At 35.8% G+C, this 20358-nt stretch overlaps 1 protein-coding gene across 7 annotated transcripts in view; it reads left to right on the forward strand.

Annotated features, from left to right (window-relative positions):
* The window catches only part of LOC138316324 (multifunctional protein CAD-like), a 249472-nt gene that overhangs the window by 162253 nt on the left and 66861 nt on the right, over positions 1–20358 (forward strand). For 6 of the 7 annotated variants that reach the window (XM_069257995.1, XM_069258003.1, XM_069258040.1 and 3 more), the window contains 4 exons: positions 255–370; positions 1521–1736; positions 2114–2336; positions 3546–3605. In XM_069257995.1, the coding sequence (XP_069114096.1) occupies positions 255–370; positions 1521–1736; positions 2114–2336; positions 3546–3605 (615 nt within the window). The remainder of the gene's footprint in view (positions 1–254; positions 371–1520; positions 1737–2113; positions 2337–3545; positions 3606–20358) is intronic. The other variant, XM_069258013.1, reaches the window with a different exon arrangement.

Raw genomic sequence — 20358 nt, forward strand, 5'->3', positions numbered from 1 at the left:
CCTTAGAGTTATTTCATCAAACTTAGTCTAGGTAACCATTGGCTTACAGTTCTAGTTTTGATAATTGATATTGAAGAAAATACCATAAGGAACAATTTGTGTAAAAGTTGAACATGAGAACTTTGGAGCATGTAAAGAGCAGTGATTTCACAGTGATTTCAATTCAATGAGGGAAAACGTCTTGTCAAAATACAATTCTCAGTTAAATTTTATAGATATGATGTGAAGAGTTATCAGACTTGTTTATCTTACAGCACCACACACAGTGGAGGAGAAGAACTCTGAGAAGCCTCCCCCGGGATACCCAGGCCTGGAAACCATGCTACCACTTCTTCTCACTGCAGTCAACGATGGACGACTCACATTAGAGGTATGTTGTCAATGTTTTGTTTGACATTAGCATTTTACAAGTTTCTGAAACTTTGTGTACATTTAATTTCAGTGTAGCCAAAAACACTAGTTTACAGATTTCTATAAGTGTCCATTACTTTTAGAGTGTGGAGGACTGGTTTTGGTAAAACTACTGTAACCATGCAGATGGGAGCTAGCTAGGCCACAGTATGTGCCAGTGAGGCAGCACTATAAATAGTAAAGATTCAATATCACATGGAGACACAACATGAATATACTGCTGCCTCCCTAACTGTTCTACACCTTTTCATGTTGCATACTTGACATTATGTTCTAAAAATATCCAAACCTGTTTTTCTATCCACTGCCCTGCAGGTAGGGCGTTAGAATTGTACCTGCTGCCCCTATTGAATGATCGTAAAAGACGACTAAATTTAGGATCTTATCTTTTCTCTTCTTCCTAACTGACTTTATCTTTCCTAATGCCTTTTAGCCTTGGGTTGAGCGTTCGCCCCTGTGAGGAAGGCTCTGGGTTCTGTCCCATGGCCGAGACACACCAAAGTCTATAAAAGTGGTAGTTTCTGCTCCTGTTTAGCACTCAGCATAACGGGAGTGGGACGACTGGTTCGCCTGTTGTTAGTATAATGTGACCGGGTGGGGTGTGTTGCTTGTTGTCTTCGGCAGCATGCTTCAGTGATACAGCACTATAAAATGGGAAACAGTTCCACTGTACAAGAAGACACAACATGAACATACCACGTAACAGTCTCCCAAAACACTCACCTGGCACACATACACGCAACACATCGCATACATGGGAGGCCGTCCTTACATGACCCAGGCTGTTAATAGGACATTAATTAATCAAACAAACAAACAAATTTTCTATCCAATTACACCACTAATGTGTTTTGTGTGTCACAAAAGTGATGAATAAAACATAGCAGGGGTCAGTGAATTTCAAATGACTTAACAGGGAAATTGTATGGATTTTGATACTAAACTTTAAGATAGGCTGTTTTCATTTTGATATAAAAAACTATTGAAGTATTTAAATTAAGGTTACTTGATAGATAAGCATCATTAGGTTTATTTAAAAGTTTGAACATTTATCATTTAATTTACGACATGCTGAATTTCTAAATTAAAGCCATTTTGTGACCCTATAGGGCCTTGTAGCCAGATTGCACACCAACCCCAAGCGTATCTTCAACCTGCCCGACCAACCGGATACATATATAGAGGTGGACATAGACTCTCGCTGGACAATCCCTGCAGCCATGCCCTTCACAAAGTCAAAGTGGACACCATTTGAGGGTATGGAGGTGACCGGCCGGGTCAAACGGGTTGTTCTGCGTGGAGAGGTCGCTTACATTGATGGAGAGGTAAGGCTTTCGACAATAGCTTAAAACTGACTAGGTCAAATGTCATGATGGAAATTTTAATTTGGTTAACAGGATTGAAAAAATTAAATGTTGAAAGTTAACAATAAATGAAATGAAATAATAATGGTTATTAAGTGGTGAACTTGTAACTACAATTAAGCCCTGTATCAATCCATTATGGATTTGAAGCCTTAAGTCAAATGAGTATTACATGTGTATATCTCTAAATGCTTACTCCAGGTTTGTTCTGCCACAAACACATAGCAGGCCCTTGTTGTAAAACAATGGTAGAACATCATAAAACAGATAAAATAGATATCAGTGCATGATTGTGAGATGATCCCTGTTCTGATTCCTTATCAAAATATAATTACCAGGTGCTGTCTCAGCCAGGCCAGGGTATCGATATCAGAAGTCAGGTGCTAGTGTCGAGGTCATCTGGCGACCAGTTGTCTGTCCATATTCCACAAGTGGGAGTGAGTGCTTTGTCTCAGCCATCCTCGGAACCTTCAAGTCCCCGCAAACCTGTACTCTCCAACTGTGACCGGTTCTCAGATCGTATGAGAGGCAGAGTCTCTGACATCTACTCACCTTTTGGTGGTAAGTCTCAATTAATCCTGGCTATGTATTCATTGTCTTCTCTTTTTACAGCACTGCAGTTTTATGTTCTGTGTGCAACATATTCAGGATCGTTTCTGTATACAAGTTTCAAACCTTGTTATATTGCTGATTATCCCTGGAATTAGTGTAACGAATGTCCATCTCATCTGTTTCAATTTCTTTTGGAGGCTAGAAATTAATGTCATACATTAATTTGTTTTTGGGGCTATGTTGAATATCAAAACCTCTTTTTAGTACAACATTTATGCATATTATAACAAAAACATATCAAATACATGTAGTTGGTGTAATATGTACAATCATTTTGATTAAGATTTTCCCTTCACCTTTTGTCTGTGATTTATTTGTAATTACGATTTTCCCTTCACCTTTTGTCAGTGATTTATTTGTAATTACGTTTTTTCCTTCACCTTTTGTTTGCGATTTGTTTGTAATAAAGATTTTCCCTTCACCTTTTGTCTGTGATTTATTTGTAATTACGATTTTCCCTTCACCTTTTGTCTGTGATTTGTTTGTGATTAAGATTTTCCCTTCACCTATTGTCAGTGATTTATTTGTAATTACGATTTTCCCTTCACCTTTTGTCTGTGATTTATTTGTAATTACGATTTTCCCTTCACCTTTTGTCTGTGATTTGTTTGTGATTAAGATTTTCCCTTCACCTTTTGTCAGTGATTTATTTGTAATTACGATTTTCCCTTCACCTTTTGTCAGTGATTTATTTGTAATTACAGTTTTCCCTTCACTTTTTGTCTGTCATTTGTTTGTGATTACGATTTTCCCTTCACCTTTTGTCTGTGATTTGTTTGTGATTAAGATTTTCCCTTCACCTTTTGTCTGTGATTTGTTTGTGATTAAGATTTTCCCTTCACCTTTTGTCAGTGATTTGTTAGTGATTTAGATTTTCCCTTCACCTTTTGTCTGTGATTTGTTTGTGATTAAGATTTTCCCTTCACCTTTTGTCTGTGACTTATTTGTAATTACGATTTTCCCTTCACCTTTTGTCTGTGATTTGTTTGTGATTATGATTTTCCCTTCACCTTTTGTCAGCGATTTGTTTGTAATTAAGATTTTCCCTTCACCTTTTGTCTGTGATTTGTTTGTGATTAAGATTTTCCTTTCACCTTTTGTCTGTGATTTGTTTGTAATTATGATTTTCCCTTTACCTTTTGTGTTTGTAATTTACAGCCAATGATATATCTGAGGTCGACTCTGGTATAAAAGAGCTGACTCGACCTGAGAGACAGCGTAAGTTCTGTGTATGTAGGTCTGTTTATCATCTCATTTGGTAAAGATTGGAAACTGCACATTTCAAAACTGCATCATGGAAATCCTGCATTAAAACTTAATACAGAAGTATTTTCCCGTGCTTCCTGAGGTAGATTTCATTGGTTTTAATTGAATACCAATGTCGAGTTACATTGCTGAAATTTTGGTTTTTCTAAAATCGAGGGAGATAATTCGAAAATAATTCAACTGATAATTCAATGGTTTTTATTCGTTTGGTCTTACATGTACTAATTGTTTAAGATAAATTCTGTTTTGTAAAATATTATCGATCACAAAAGCCACAAACAACATAATCTACAAGATCAAAACATATTCATGTCTATTTAACAGTAAATGTGGGCTTGTGACTCCGATTTTGTTTTGTGTATAGTCTTTGCCAAATAGAAATGATAAAGAGAGCTAGATGTATATTGTTCTGTCATATATCTCCTATATATTTCACTGCTAGCCTAGTACTGTATATTATATAGGCGATCTTACACAAGTGGCTATGTAATACAAAATTTATTAAACGAAAGCTCATGACATATTGAATTATTTGATAAGTTTAATATATTTCATATTACGTAGTCACAAATGTAAGATTCAATTTATCACATAACTAATGTTAATGGAAATATAGACGAAACTCATGATTTTGTGTCTCTATATAAGAAGCGAAATCACTTTATCAGGCTCATTGTAACATTTCATTCTACCGATATTCAGTCTACCGAGACAATTGTGCTGTATCATAGTTTGACATCATTATTACCTGTGATATTACAATAGTGTTATGACATGTGTCTTACGATATGTATGACATGGCTGAGCAGGCCTTAGTTATGTGATAAGATAGACTTGTGTATTCTACTCTTTCTTTTGTTATGTTTGCTTCTGTTCTACATCAATTTGTGGTTATTACTTGTGGTTGTATTTATTTCTATGTTCCCCTTCCTTTAGGCTGCACACATATTGTACATTCAGTTTAGATTTAACTTATTCACCTTTGGTTTGATTTATCTTGATGCAACTTGCTGTATACATGTATCGACTAAAACCAATGAGTTTCCTTGTAAGTGACAGACATTTTTATTTCAGAAGCAAAGATCATGGTTTCCTCTATCTTCAATCTTTTTCAATCTATAAAAGACATTTGAAGAAAAAAAGCATTATATGTACACATAAACTATTATCTAACATTATTGTTCAAAAATGTTTATCAAAGTGAAGCCTAGTCCGAAAAAACTTGCATATGTATTAGGCTCCCTCCAAACCTTTTACTCATCTTCCAATTCCAAACCCTTGAAGGAAACAAAGTGTAAGTCAATTTAATTTTGGATTTGATTTTATTTTTATATTTTCCCCAAGTGATCAAAAATTCAGCCAAATTGATCAGAGCGAAACGGTGTCAATGCAAGATACATTTAAACTTTTGTGACTTATATTTAAAATAAACAATTGTCTTGAAAAAGTTATTGGGCAACTAACGATAGAACCACTCCTTTCCTATTCATTAATTTAGTATGGAACCCTTTGATTATGCATGACTTATATGTAGCATTTGTGTCTTTTATGTAATCCTTCATCTTGGATGTAGTGTAGATGTATTTATGTATAATTACCCTAAATTCTATCTATAGCAAGTCTTTATATATAAACACTGGGGTTATATCATAATGCTTCATTTTCAAAAAAAAAGGGCGAGGTATGAAAGTCCTTCTTTCAAAATGTGAGTTGTATCTGTACAACTATTAAATAGAAACCCTAACAGATAAAAAGTACCTATAGAGGTACTGACATGCTTTAACTAGATAAAAGTACCTATAGAGGTCAGACATGCTCTTACTAGATAAAAGTACCTATTGAGGTACTGACATGCTCTAACTAGATAAAAGTACCTATAGAGGTCAGACATGCTCTAACTAGATAAAAGTACCTATAGAGGTACTGACATGCTCTAACTAGATAAAAGTACCTATAGAGGTACTGACATGCTCTAACTAGATAAAAGTACCTATAGAGGTACTGACATGCTCTAACTAGATAAAAGTACCTATAGAGGTACTGACATGCTCTAACTAGATAAAAGTACCTATAGAGGTCAGACATGCTCTAACTAGATAAAAGTACCTATTGAGGTACTGACATGCTCTAACTAGATAAAAGTACCTATAGAGGTACTGACATGCTCTAACTAGATAAAAGTACCTATAGAGGTACTGACATGCTCTAACTAGATAAAAGTACCTATAGAGGTCAGACATGCTCTAACTAGATAAAAGTACCTATAGAGGTACTGACATGCTCTAACTAGATAAAAGTACCTATAGAGGTCAGATATGCGTCTAACTAGATAAAAGTACCTATAGATGGTTTAACCGTAAATGCTTCCTAACTAGATATATAGTTACCTATTGAGGTACTGACATGCTCCAAACTAGATAAGAGTACCTATAGAGGTTACGACATGCCTTCTAAACTAGGATAAAGTACCTATTAACAGGTACGGAACATGCTCTACAAGATAAAAGTACCTATCTAGAGGTTACCTGACATGCTCTAAAAAACTAGGATATAATTACCTAATTGAGGTACGGACCATGCTCAACACAAGTAAAAATTACATAGCCTATAAGTCCAGACATTCTCTCTACACTGCGATTTAAAAATTACGTATCGAGGGACTAGCATGCTCTAACTAGAATAAAAAAGTACCTATAGATGTACGAAACATGCTCTAACAATAAAAGTTACCGATATTGAGGGATACGTGACATGCTCTAACTAATAAAAGTACCTATAGAGGTACGGACATGCTCTAACGAGATAAAGTACCTATATATGGTACGGACAATCGCTCTACCTAGATAGAATTAACTATAAGTATCCTGACTTCTCTAGACAATATTAAAGTACCTAAAGAGTACTGACATGCTCTAACTAGATAAAAAGTACCTATAGAGGTCAGACATCCTGGCTCTAAATAGATAAAATGTACCTATTGAGGTCCTGACAATCCTCTAACTAATAAAAAGTACCTATAGAGGTAACGGAACATGCTCCTCAACTAGATAAAAGATAACTATAAAGGTACGGACATTCTCAAACGAGATAAAAGTTACCAATTGAGGTCCTGACATGCTGTAACTAGCTAAAAAGTACCTATTAGAGGTACTGACATGCTCTAACTATATAAATGGTACCTATTGAGTACGTACATGCTCTAACTATATAAGAGTACCTATAGAGTACTGACATGCTCATAACTAGATAAAAGTACCTATATGAGGTAGCGGACATGCTCTAACGAGATTAAAAGTACCTATAGAGGAACTGACATATGCTCAAACGTAGATCAAAGATACCTATTGAGGTACTGACATGCTCTAAACCTAGATAAAAGTACCTATTGAGGTACTGACATTGCTCTAGACAACGATAAAAGTACCTATAGAGGTCAAGATCTCTAACTAATAAAAATAGCCAATAAAGGTACGTGACAAGCCTCTAACGAGATAAAAGTACATATAGAGGTACTGACATGCTCTAACTAGATAAAAGTACCAATAGAAGGTAAACATGCACTAATAAAAAAGGTAACCTGATTTGAGGTCCTCGTACATGCTCTACACTAGATAAAAGTACTATAGAGGTACGACATGCTCTAACTAGATAAAAGAACCTGATAAATGTACTGACATGCTCTAACTAGATAAAAGTACCTATAGAGGTGCAGACATGCTAACTCTAAAACAAGATAAAAGTACCTATATGGAGGTACATGACCATGCTCTAAACTAGATAAAGTAACCTATTGAGGTACTCTGACAAGCTCTATAACTAGATAAAAGTACTTATAGAGGTACTGACATGCTCTAACTAGATAAAAGTACCTATAGAGGTACTGACATGCTCTAAAACTAGATAAAAGTACCTATAGAGGTACTGACATGCTCTAACTAGATAAAAAGTACCTATTGAGGGTACTGATACATGCTTTCTGAAACTAGATAAAAGTAACCTATTGAGGTACTGACATGCTCTAACTAACTAGATAAAAGTACCTATAGAGGTACTGACATGCTCTAACTAGATAAAAGTACCTATATGAGGTACTGGACATGCTCTAACTAGATAAAAAGTACCTATAGAGGTACTGACATGCTCTAACTAGATAAAAAGTACCTATAGAGGTACTGACATGCTAGAGGATTAGAACTAGATAAAAGTACCTATTGAGGTACTTGTACATGCTCTAACTAGATAAAGTACCTATAGAGGTAAACTGACACATGCTCTAACTAGATAAAAGTTACCTATAGAGGTACTGACATGCTCTAACTAGATAAAAGTACCTATTAGAGGTACTGACATGCTCTAACTAGATAAAAGTACCTATAGAGGTACTGATGATAGCTCTAACTAGATAAAAGTACCTAAAGGTAGTACCTATACCTATAGAGGTACTGACATGCTTAACTAGATAAAAGTACCTATAGAGGTACTGACATGCTCTAACTAGATTAAAGTACCTATTGAGGTACGGACATGCTCTAACTAGATAAAAGTACCTATTAGAGGTACGGACATGCTCTAACTAGATAAAAGTACCTATAAAGGAGGTACGGACATGCTCTAACTAGATAAAAGTACCTATAGAGGTACTGACATGCTCTAACTAGATAAAAGTACCTATAGAGGTACTGACATGCTCTAACTAGATAAAAAGTACCTATAGAGGTACTGACATGCTCTAACTAGATAAAAGTACCTATAGAGGTACTGACATGCTCTAACTAGATAAAAGTACCTATAGAGGTACTGACATGCTCTAACTAGATAAAAGTACCTATAGAGGTACTGACATGCTCTAACTAGATAAAAGTACCTATAAAGGTACGGACATGCTCTAACTAGATAAAAGTACCTATAGAGGTACTGACATGCTCTAACTAGATAAAAGTACCTATAGAGGTACTGACATGCTCTAACTAGATAAAAGTACCTATAGAGGTACGACATGCTCTAACTAGATAAAAGTACCTATAGAGGTACTGACATGCTCTAACTAGATAAAAGTACCTATAGAGGTACTGACATGCTCTAACTAGATAAAAGTACCTATAGAGGTACTGACATGCTCTAACTAGATAAAAGTACCTATAGAGGTACTGACATGCTCTAACTAGATAAAAGTACCTATAGAGGTACGACATGCTCTAACTAGATAAAAGTACCTATAGAGGTACTGACATGCTCTAACTAGATAAAAGTACCTATAGAGGTACTGACATGCTCTAACTAGATAAAAGTACCTATAGAGGTACTGACATGCTCTAACTAGATAAAAGTACCTATAGAGGTACTGACATGCTCTAACTAGATAAAAGTACCTATAGAGGTACTGACATGCTCTAACTAGATAAAAGTACCTATAGAGGTACGAACATGCTCTAACTAGATAAAAGTACCTATAAAGGTACGGACATGCTCTAACGAGATAAAAGTACCTATAGAGGTACTGACATGCTCTAACTAGATAAAAGTACCTATAAAGGTACTGACATGCTCTAACTAGATAAAAGTACCTATAGAGGTACTGACATGCTCTAACTAGATAAAAGTACCTATAGAGGTACTGACATGCTCTAACTAGATAAAAGTACCTATAGAGGTACGAACATGCTCTAACTAGATAAAAGTACCTATAAAGGTACTGACATGCTCTAACTAGATAAAAGTACCTATAGAGGTACTGACATGCTCTAACTAGATAAAAGTACCTATAGAGGTACTGACATGCTCTAACTAGATAAAAGTACCTATTGAGGTACTGACATGCTCTAACTAGATAAAAGTACCTATAGAGGTACTGACATGCTCTAACTAGATAAAAGTACCTATAGAGGTACTGGACATGCTCTAACTAGATAAAAGTACCTATTGAGGTACTGACATGCTCTAACTAGATAAAAGTACCTATTGAGGTACTGACATGCTCTAACTAGATAAAAGTACCTATAGAGGTACTGACATGCTCTAACTAGATAAAAGTACCTATAGAGGTACTGACATGCTCTAACTAGATAAAAGTACCTATAGAGGTACTGACATGCTCTAACTAGATAAAAGTACCTATAGAGGTACTGACATGCTCTAACTAGATAAAAGTACCTATTGAGGTACTGACATGCTCTAACTAGATAAAAGTACCTATAGAGGTACGGACATGCTCTAACTAGATAAAAGTACCTATAGAGGTACTGACATGCTCTAACTAGATAAAAGTACCTATAGAGGTCTGACATGCTCTAACTAGATAAAAGTACCTATAGAGGTACTGACATGCTCTAACTAGATAAAAGTACCTATAGAGGTACCTGACATGCTCTAACTAGATAAAAGTACCTATAGAGGTACTGACATGCTCTAACTAGATAAAAGTACCTATAGAGGTACTGACATGCTCTAACTAGATAAAAGTACCTATAGAGGTCAGACATGCTCTAACTAGATAAAAGTACCTATAGAGGTACTGACATGCTCTAACTAGATAAAAAGTACCTATAGAGGTACTGACATGCTCTAACTAGATAAAAGTACCTATAGAGGTACTGACATGCTCTAACTAGATAAAAGTACCTATAGAGGTACTGACATGCTCTAACTAGATAAAAGTACCTATTAAGAGGTACTGACATGCTCTAACTAGATAAAAGTACCTATAGAGGTACTGACATGCTCTAACTAGATAAAAGTACCTATAGAGGTACTGACATGCTCTAACTAGATAAAAGTACCTATAGAGGTACTGACATGCTCTAACTAGATAAAAGTACCTATAGAGGTACTGACATGCTCTAACTAGATAAAAGTACCTATAGAGGTACAGACATGCTCTAACTAGATAAAAGTACCTATAGAGGTACTGACATGCTCTAACTAGATAAAAGTACCTATAGAGGTACTGACATGCTCTAACTAGATAAAAGTACCTATAGAGGTACTGACATGCTCTAACTAGATAAAAGTACCTATAGAGGTCAGACATGCTCTAACTAGATAAAAGTACCTATAGAGGTACTGACATGCTCTAACTAGATAAAAGTACCTATTGAGGTACGGACATGCTCTAACTAGATAAAAGTACCTATAGAGGTACTGACATGCTCTAACTAGATAAAAGTACCTATTGAGGTACTGACATGCTCTAACTAGATAAAAGTACCTATAGAGGTACCTGACATGCTCTAACTAGATAAAAGTACCTATAGAGGTACTGACATGCTCTAACTAGATAAAAGTACCTATAGAGGTACTGACATGCTCTAACTAGATAAAAGTACCTATTGAGGTACTGACATGCTCTAACTAGATAAAAGTACCTATAGAGGTACGGACATGCTCTAACTAGATAAAAGTACCTATAGAGGTACTGACATGCTCTAACTAGATAAAAGTACCTATAGAGGTACTGACATGCTCTAACTAGATAAAAGTACCTATAGAGGTACTGACATGCTCTAACTAGATAAAAGTACCTATAGAGGTACTGACATGCTCTAACTAGATAAAAGTACCTATAGAGGTACTGACATGCTCTAACTAGATAAAAGTACCTATTGAGGTACTGACATGCTCTAACTAGATAAAAGTACCTATTGAGGTACGGACATGCTCTAACTAGATAAAAGTACCTATAGAGGTACTGACATGCTCTAACTAGATAAAAGTACCTATAGAGGTACTGACATGCTCTAACTAGATAAAAGTACCTATAGAGGTACTGACATGCTCTAACTAGATAAAAGTACCTATTGAGGTACTGACATGCTCTAACTAGATAAAAGTACCTATAGAGGTACTGACATGCTCTAACTAGATAAAAGTACCTATAGAGGTACTGACATGCTCTAACTAGATAAAAGTACCTATAGAGGTACTGACATGCTCTAACTAGATAAAAGTACCTATAGAGGTACTGACATGCTCTAACTAGATAAAAGTACCTATAGAGGGTCAGACATGCTCTAACTAGATAAAAGTACCTATAGAGGTACTGACATGCTCTAACTAGATAAAAGTACCTATAAAGGTACTGACATGCTCTAACTAGATAAAAGTACCTATAGAGGTACTGACATGCTCTAACTAGATAAAAGTACCTATAGAGGTACTGACATGCTCTAACTAGATAAAAGTACCTATTGAGGTACTGACATGCTCTAACTAGATAAAAGTACCTATAGAGGTACTGACATGCTCTAACTAGATAAAAGTACCTATAGAGGTACTGACATGCTCTAACTAGATAAAAGTACCTATAAAGGTACGGACATGCTCTAACTAGATAAAAGTACCTATAGAGGTACTGACATGCTCTAACTAGATAAAAGTACCTATAGAGGTACTGACATGCTCTAACTAGATAAAAGTACCTATAGAGGAACACTGACATGCTCTAACTAGATAAAAGTACCTATAGAGGTACTGACATGCTCTAACTAGATAATAAAAGTACCTATAGAGGTACTGACATGCTCTAACTAGATAAAAGTACCTATAGAGGTACTGACATGCTCTAACTAGATAAAAGTACCTATAGAGGTACTGACATGCTCTCTAACTAGATAAAAGTACCTATTGAGGTACTGAACATGCTCTAACTAGATAAAAGTACCTATAGAGGTACAGACATGCTCTAACTAGATAAAAGTACCTATTGAGGTACTGACATGCTCTAACTAGATAAAAGTACCTATTGAGGTACCTGACATGCTCTAACTAGATAAAAGTACCTATAGAGGTACGACATGCTCTAACTAGAATAAAAGTACCTATAGAGGTACTGACATGCTCTAACTAGATAAAAGTACCTATAGAGGTCAGACATGCTCTAACTAGATAAAAGTACCTATTGAGGTACTGACATGCTCTAACTAGATAAAAGTACCTATTGAGGTACGGACATGCTCTAACTAGATAAAAGTACCTATAGAGGTACGGACATGCTCTAACTAGATAAAAGTACCTATAGAGGTCAGACATGCTCTAACTAGATAAAAGTACCTATAGAGGTACTGACATGCTCTAACTAGATAAAAGTACCTATAGAGGTACGGACATGCTCTAACTAGATAAAAGTACCTATAGAGGTACCTGACATGCTCTAACTAGATAAAAGTACCTATAGAGGTACTGACATGCTCTAACTAGATAAAAGTACCTATAGAGGTACAGACATGCTCTAACTAGATAAAAGTACCTATAGAGGTACTGACATGCTCTAACTAGATAAAAGTACCTATAGAGGTACTGACATGCTCTAACTAGATAAAAGTACCTATAGAGGTCAGACATGCTCTAACTAGATAAAAGTACCTATAGAGGTACTGACATGCTCTAACTAGATAAAAGTACCTATAGAGGTACTGACATGCTCTAACTAGATAAAAGTACCTATAGAGGTACTAGACATGCTCTAACTAGATAAAAGTACCTATTGAGGTACTGACATGCTCTAACTAGATAAAAGTACCTATTGAGGTAGACATGCTCTAACTAGATAAAAGTACCTATAGAGGTACTGACATGCTCTAACTAGATAAAAGTACCTATTGAGGTGTACTGACATGCTCTAACTAGATAAAAGTACCTATTGAGGTACTGACATGCTCTAACTAGATAAAAGTACCTATAGAGGTACTGACATGCTCTAACTAGATAAAAGTACCTATAGAGGTACTGACATGCTCTAACTAGATAAAAGTACCTATAGAGGTACTGACATGCTCTAACTAGATAAAAGTACCTATAGAGGTACTGACATGCTCTAACTAGATAAAAGTACCTATAGAGGTACTGACATGCTCTAACTAGATAAAAGTACCTATAGAGGTACTGACATGCTCTAACTAGATAAAAGTACCTATAGAGGTACTGACATGCTCTAACTAGATAAAAGTACCTATAGAGGTACTGACATGCTCTAACTAGATAAAAGTACCTATAGAGGTACTGACATGCTCTAACTAGATAAAAGTACCTATAGAGGTACTGACATGCTCTAACTAGATAAAAGTACCTATAGAGGTACTGACATGCTCTAACTAGATAAAAGTACCTATAGAGGTACGGACATGCTCTAACTAGATAAAAGTACCTATAGAGGTACTGACATGCTCTAACTAGATAAAAGTACCTATAGAGGTACTGACATGCTCTAACTAGATAAAAGTACCTATAGAGGTATGAGACATGCTCTAACTAGATAAAAGTACCTATAGAGGTACTGACATGCTCTAACTAGATAAAAGTACCTATAGAGTACGGACATGCTCTAACGAGATAAAAGTACCAATAGAGGTACTGACATGCTCTAACTAGATTAAAGTACCTTTAGAGGTTAGACATGCTCTAACTAGATAAAAGTACCTATTGAGGTACTGACATGCTCTAACTAGATAAAAGTACCTATAGAGGTACTGACATGCTCTAACTAGATAAAAGTACCTATTGAGGTACTGACATTGCTCTAACTAGATAAAAGTACCTATAGAGGTACTGAACATGCTCTAACTAGATAAAAGTACCTATAGAGGTACTGAACATGCTCTAACTAGATAAAAGTACCTATAGAGGTACGGACATGCTCTAACTAGATAAAAGTACCTATAGAGGTACAGACATGCTCTAACTAGATAAAAGTACCTATAGAGGTAACTGACATGCTCTAACTAGATAAAAGTACCAATAAAGGTACTGACATGCTCTAACTAGATAAAAGTACCTATAGAGGTACTGACATGCTCTAACTAGATAAAAGTACCTATAGAGGTACTGACATGCTCTAACTAGATAAAAGTACCTATTGAGGTACGGACATGCTCTAACTAGATAAAAGTACTTATTGAGGTCAGACATGCTCTAACTAGATAAAAGTACCAATAAAGGTACTGACATGCTCTAACTAGATAAAAGTACCTATAGAGGTACTAGACATGCTCTAACTAGATAAAAGTACCTATAGAGGTACAGACATGCTCTAACTAGATAAAAGTACCTATAGAGGTACTGACAGTGCTCTAACTAGATAAAAGTACCTATAGAGGTACTGACATGCTCTAACTAGATAAAAAGTACCTATAGAGGTACTGACATGCTCTAACTAGATAAAAGTACCTATTGAAGGTACTAGGACATGCTCTAACTAGATAAAAAGTTACCTATTGAGGTACGGACATGCTCTAACGAGATAAAAGTACCTATAGAGGTCAGACATGCTCTAACTAGATAAAAGTACCTATAGAGGTACTGACATGCTCTAACTAGATAAAAGTACCTATAGAGGTACTGACATGCTCTAACTAGATAAAAGTACCTTATAGAGGTAACTGACATGCTCTAACTAGATAAAAGTACCTATAGAGGTACTGACATGCTCTAACTAGATAAAAGTACCTATAGAGGTACTGACATGCTCTAACTAGATAAAAGTACCTATAGAGTGTACTGACATGCTCTAACTAGATAAAAGTACCTATAGAGGTACTGACATGCTCTAACTAGATAAAAAGTACCTATAGAGGTACTGACATGCTCTAACTAGATAAAAGTACCTATAGAGGTACTGACATGCTCTAACTAGATAAAAGTACCTATATAGAGGTACGACATGCTCTAACTAGATAAAAGTTACCTATATGAGGTACTGACATGCTCTAACTAGATAAAAGTACCTATAGAGGTACTGACATGCTCTAACTAGATAAAAGTACCTATAGAGGTACTGACATGCTCTAACTAGATAAAAGTACCTATTGACGTACGTACATGCTCTAACTAGATAAAAGTACCTATAGAGGTCAGATATGCTCTAACTAGATAAAAGTACCTATTGACGTACGTACATGCTCTAACTAGATAAAAGTACCTATAGAGGTCAGATATGCTCTAACTAGATAAAAGTACCAATAAAGGTACGTACATGCTCTAACTAGATAAAAGTACCTATAGAGGTACTGACATGCTCTAACTAGATAAAAGTACCTATAGAGGTACTGACATGCTCTAACTAGATAAAAGTACCTATTGAGGTACTGACATGCTCTAACTAGATAAAAGTACCTATAGAGGTACGGACATGCTCTAACTAGATAAAAGTACCTATAGAGGTACGGACATGCTCTAACTAGATAAAAGTACCTATAGAGGTACTGACATGCTCTAACTAGATAAAAGTACCTATTGAGGTACTGACATGCTCTAACTAGATAAAAGTACCTATAGAGGTACTGACATGCTCTAACTAGATAAAAGTACCTATAGAGGTACTGACATGCTCTAACTAGATAAAAGTACCTATTGAGGTACTGACATGCTCTAACTAGATAAAAGTACCTATAGAGGTACTGACATGCTCTAACTAGATAAAAGTACCTATAGAGGTACTGACATGCTCTAACTAGATAAAAGTACCTATAGAGGTACTGACATGCTCTAACTAGATAAAAGTACCTATAGAGGTACTGACATGCTCTAACTAGATAAAAGTACCTATAGAGGTACTGACATGCTCTAACTAGATAAAAGTACCTATAGAGGAACCTGACATGCTCTAACTAGATAAAAGTACCTATTGAGGTACGGACATGCTCTAACTAGATAAAAAGTACCTATAGAGGTACTGACATGCTCTAACTAGATAAAAGTACCTATAGAGGTACTGACATGCTCTAACTAGATAAAAGTACCTATAGAGGTACGAACATGCTCTAACTAGATAAAAGTACCTATAGAGGTACTGACATGCTCTAACTAGATAAAAGTACCTATTGACGTACAGACATGCTCTAACTAGATAAAAGTACCTATTAGAGGTACTGACATGCTCTAACTAGATAAAAGTACCTATAGAGGTCACTGACATGCTCTAACTAGATAAAAGTACCTATAGAGGTACTGACATGCTCTAACTAGATAAAAGTACCTATTGAGGTACTGACATGCTCTAACTAGATAAAAGTACCTATAGAGGTACTGACATGCTCTAACTAGATAAAAGTACCTATAGAGGTACGTGACATGCTCTAACTAGATAAAAGTACCTATTGAGGTACTGACATGCTCTAACTAGATAAAAGTACCTATATAGAGGGTACTGACATGCTCTAACTAGATAAAAGTACCTAATGAGGTACAGACATGCTCTAACTAGATAAAAGTACCTATTAGAGGTACTGACATGCTCTAACTAGATAAAAGTACCTATTGAGGTACGATGACATGCTGCTAACTAGATAAAAGTACCTATAGAGGTAACTGACATGCTCTAACTAGATAAAAGTACCTATAGAGGTACTGACATGCTCTAACTAGATAAAAGTACCTATAGAGGTACTGACATGCTCTAACTAGATAAAAGTACCTATAGAGGTTAGACATGCTCTAACTAGATAAAAGTACCTATTGAGGTACGTACATGCTCTAACTAGATAAAAGTACCTATAGAGGTACTGACATGCTCTAACTAGATAAAAGTACCTATTGAGGTACTGACATGCTCTAACTAGTTATAAAAGTACCTAAAATGAAGAGGTACTGACATGCTCTAACTAGATAAAAGTACCTATAGAGGTACAGGACGCATGCTCTCTAACTATAGAGGTAGATGCTCTAACTAGATAAAAAGTACCTATAGAGGTACTGACATGCTCTAACTAGATAAAAAGTACCTATAGAGGTACTTGACATGCTCTAACTAGATAAAAGTACCTATAGATGTACGTGACAATGCTCTAACTAGATAAAAGTACCTATAGACGGGTACGGGACATGCTCTAAAACTAGATAAAAGTACCCTATTGAGGTACTTGGACATGCTCTAACTAGATAAAAGTACCTATAGAGGTACGGACATGCTCTAACTAGATAAAAGTACCTATAGAGGTACTGACATGCTCTAACTAGAATAAAAGTACCTATTTGAGGTCACGACATGCTTGCTAACTAGATTAAAAGTACCTATAGAGGTACTGACTATGCTCTAACTAGATAAAAGTACCTATAGAGGTACTGACATGCTCTAACTAGATTAAAAGTACCTATAGAGGTACTGACATGCTCTAACGATAATAAAAGTACCTATTGAGGTACTGACATGCTCTAAACTAGATAAAAGTACCTATTGAGGTAACGAGACATGCTCTAACTAGATAAAAGTACCTATAGAGGTACTGACATGCTCTAACTAGATAAAAAGTACCTATTAGAGGTACTGACATGCTCTAACTAGATATAAAAGTACCCTATAGAGGTACTGACATGCTCTAACTAGATAAAAGTACCAATGAGGTACAGACATGCTCTAATCTAGATTAAAAAAGTACCTATAGAGGTACTGACATGCTCTAACTAGATAAAAGTACCTATTGAGGTTACATTGACATGCTCTAACTAGATAAAAGTACCTATAGAGGTACCTCTGACATGCTCTAACTAGATAAAATTACTTATAGAGGGTACTGACATGCTCTAACTAGATAAAAGTACCTATAGAGTACCTGACCATGCTCTAACTAGATAAAAGTACCTATAGAGGTCACTGACATGCTCTATAACTAGATAAAAAGTACCTATAGAGGTACGTGACATGCTCTAACTAGATAAAAGTAACCTATAGAGGTACGTGACCATGCTCTAAACTAGATAAAAGTACCTATAGAGGTAACATACATGCTCTAACTTAGATAAAAGTACCTATTGAGGTACTGGACATGCTCTAACTAGATAAAAGTACCTATTGAGGTACTAGACATGCTCTAACTAGATAAAAGTACCAATAGAAGAGGTACTTGACATGCTCTAACTAACAAAAGTACCATAGAACAAGACATGCCTAACTAGATAGTACCTATTAGGTACAGACATGCTCTAACTAGATAAAAGTATCCTTATAGAGTGTGATACTGACATGCTCTAACTAGATAAAATGTACCTATTGAGGTACTGACATGCTCTGAACTAGATAAAAGTTACCTATAGAGGTAACGTTACATGCTCTAACGAGATATAAAGTACCATATAAAGGTACTGACATGTGCTCAAACTAGGATAAAGAGTACCTAATAGAGGGTTCTGACATGCGTCTAACTAGGATAAAATTACCTATAGAGGTACTGACATTGCTCTAACTATATAAAAAGTACCTATAGAGGTCAGACATGCTCTAACTTAATAAAGATAAAAGTACCTATAGAGGTACTGAGCATGCACTAACTAGATAAAAGTTACCTATATGAGGGTACTGAGGACAAGCTCTAACTAGATAAAAGTACCTATAAAGGGTACGGACCACATGCTCCTAACGAGATAAAAGAACCAATAAGAGGGTACTAGACATTCTCTAACTAGATTAAACAGTTACCTATAGAGGGGTACGTGACATGCTCGTTAGATAAAATTACCTTATGACATGTACGGGCATGCTCTTATACTAGATAAATTAAGTACCAATAGAGGTACTGGACATGCTCTAACTAGATAAAAGTACCTATAGAGGTACTGACTGTTGCTCTAACTAGATTCAAAAGTACCTATTGAGGTACTGACATGCTCTAAACTAGATAAAAGAACCTATAGAGGTACTGACAATGCAGCTAACTAGAACATATAAAAGTTACGCAATAGAGGTACTGACATGCTCTAACTAGATAAAAGTACCTATAGAGGTCAACCTGACATGCTCTAAACTAGATAAAAGTACCTATAGAGGTACTGACATGCTCTAACTAGATAAAAGTACCTATTGAGGTACTGGTGTACATGCTCTAACTAGATTAAAAAGTACCTATAGAGGTACTGACAAGTCTCGTAACTAGATAAAAGTACCTATAGAGGTACCAGAACATGCTCTAACTAGATAAGTAGTGACCTTATCGAGGTACCTGACATGCTCTAACGAGATAAAAGTACCTATGGGGGAGAGGTCAGACATGCTCTAACTAGATTAAAGTACCTATAGATGTATTTGACATGCTCTAACTAGATAAAAGTACCGCATTGAGGTAACGGACATGCTCTAGACTAGATAACAGTGACCTATAGAGGTACGGACGATGACTTCTAACGATATAAAAGTACCTATAGAGAGGTCAGACATGCTCTACTAGATTAAAGTACCTATAGAGGTACGATACATGCTCTAACTAGATAAAAGTACCTATTGATAGTTACTGACATGCTCTAACTAGATAACTAGTAGCCTATAGAGGTACTGACATGCTCTAACTAGATAAAAGTACCTATTGGAGGGTACTAACATGCTCTTAACTAGATAAAAGTACCTATATGAGGTACTGGACATTGCTCAATAAACTAGATAAAAGTGTACCTATAAGAGGTACATGACATGCTCTAACTAGATAAAAGTACCTATTTGAGGTTAGGACATGCTCTAACTAGATACAAAAGTATCTCTAATAGAGGTCCTGACATGCTCAGTTAACTAGATAAAAGTACCTATAGAGGGGTACAGACATGCTCTAACCAGATAAAAAGTACCGTTATCGAGGTTACTGACATGCTCTAACTAGATAAAAGTACCTATAGAGGTACGGACATGCTCTAACTAGGATAAAAGTACCTAATAAGGTACTGACATGCCGTAACTAGATAAAGAGTACCTATAGTAGAGGTACTTGACATGGCTCTAACTAGATAAAAGTCAGAC

The sequence above is a fragment of the Argopecten irradians genome, chromosome 1, assembly GCF_041381155.1.
Source record: "Argopecten irradians isolate NY chromosome 1, Ai_NY, whole genome shotgun sequence".
Classification (NCBI taxonomy): Eukaryota; Metazoa; Mollusca; class Bivalvia; order Pectinida; family Pectinidae; genus Argopecten; species Argopecten irradians.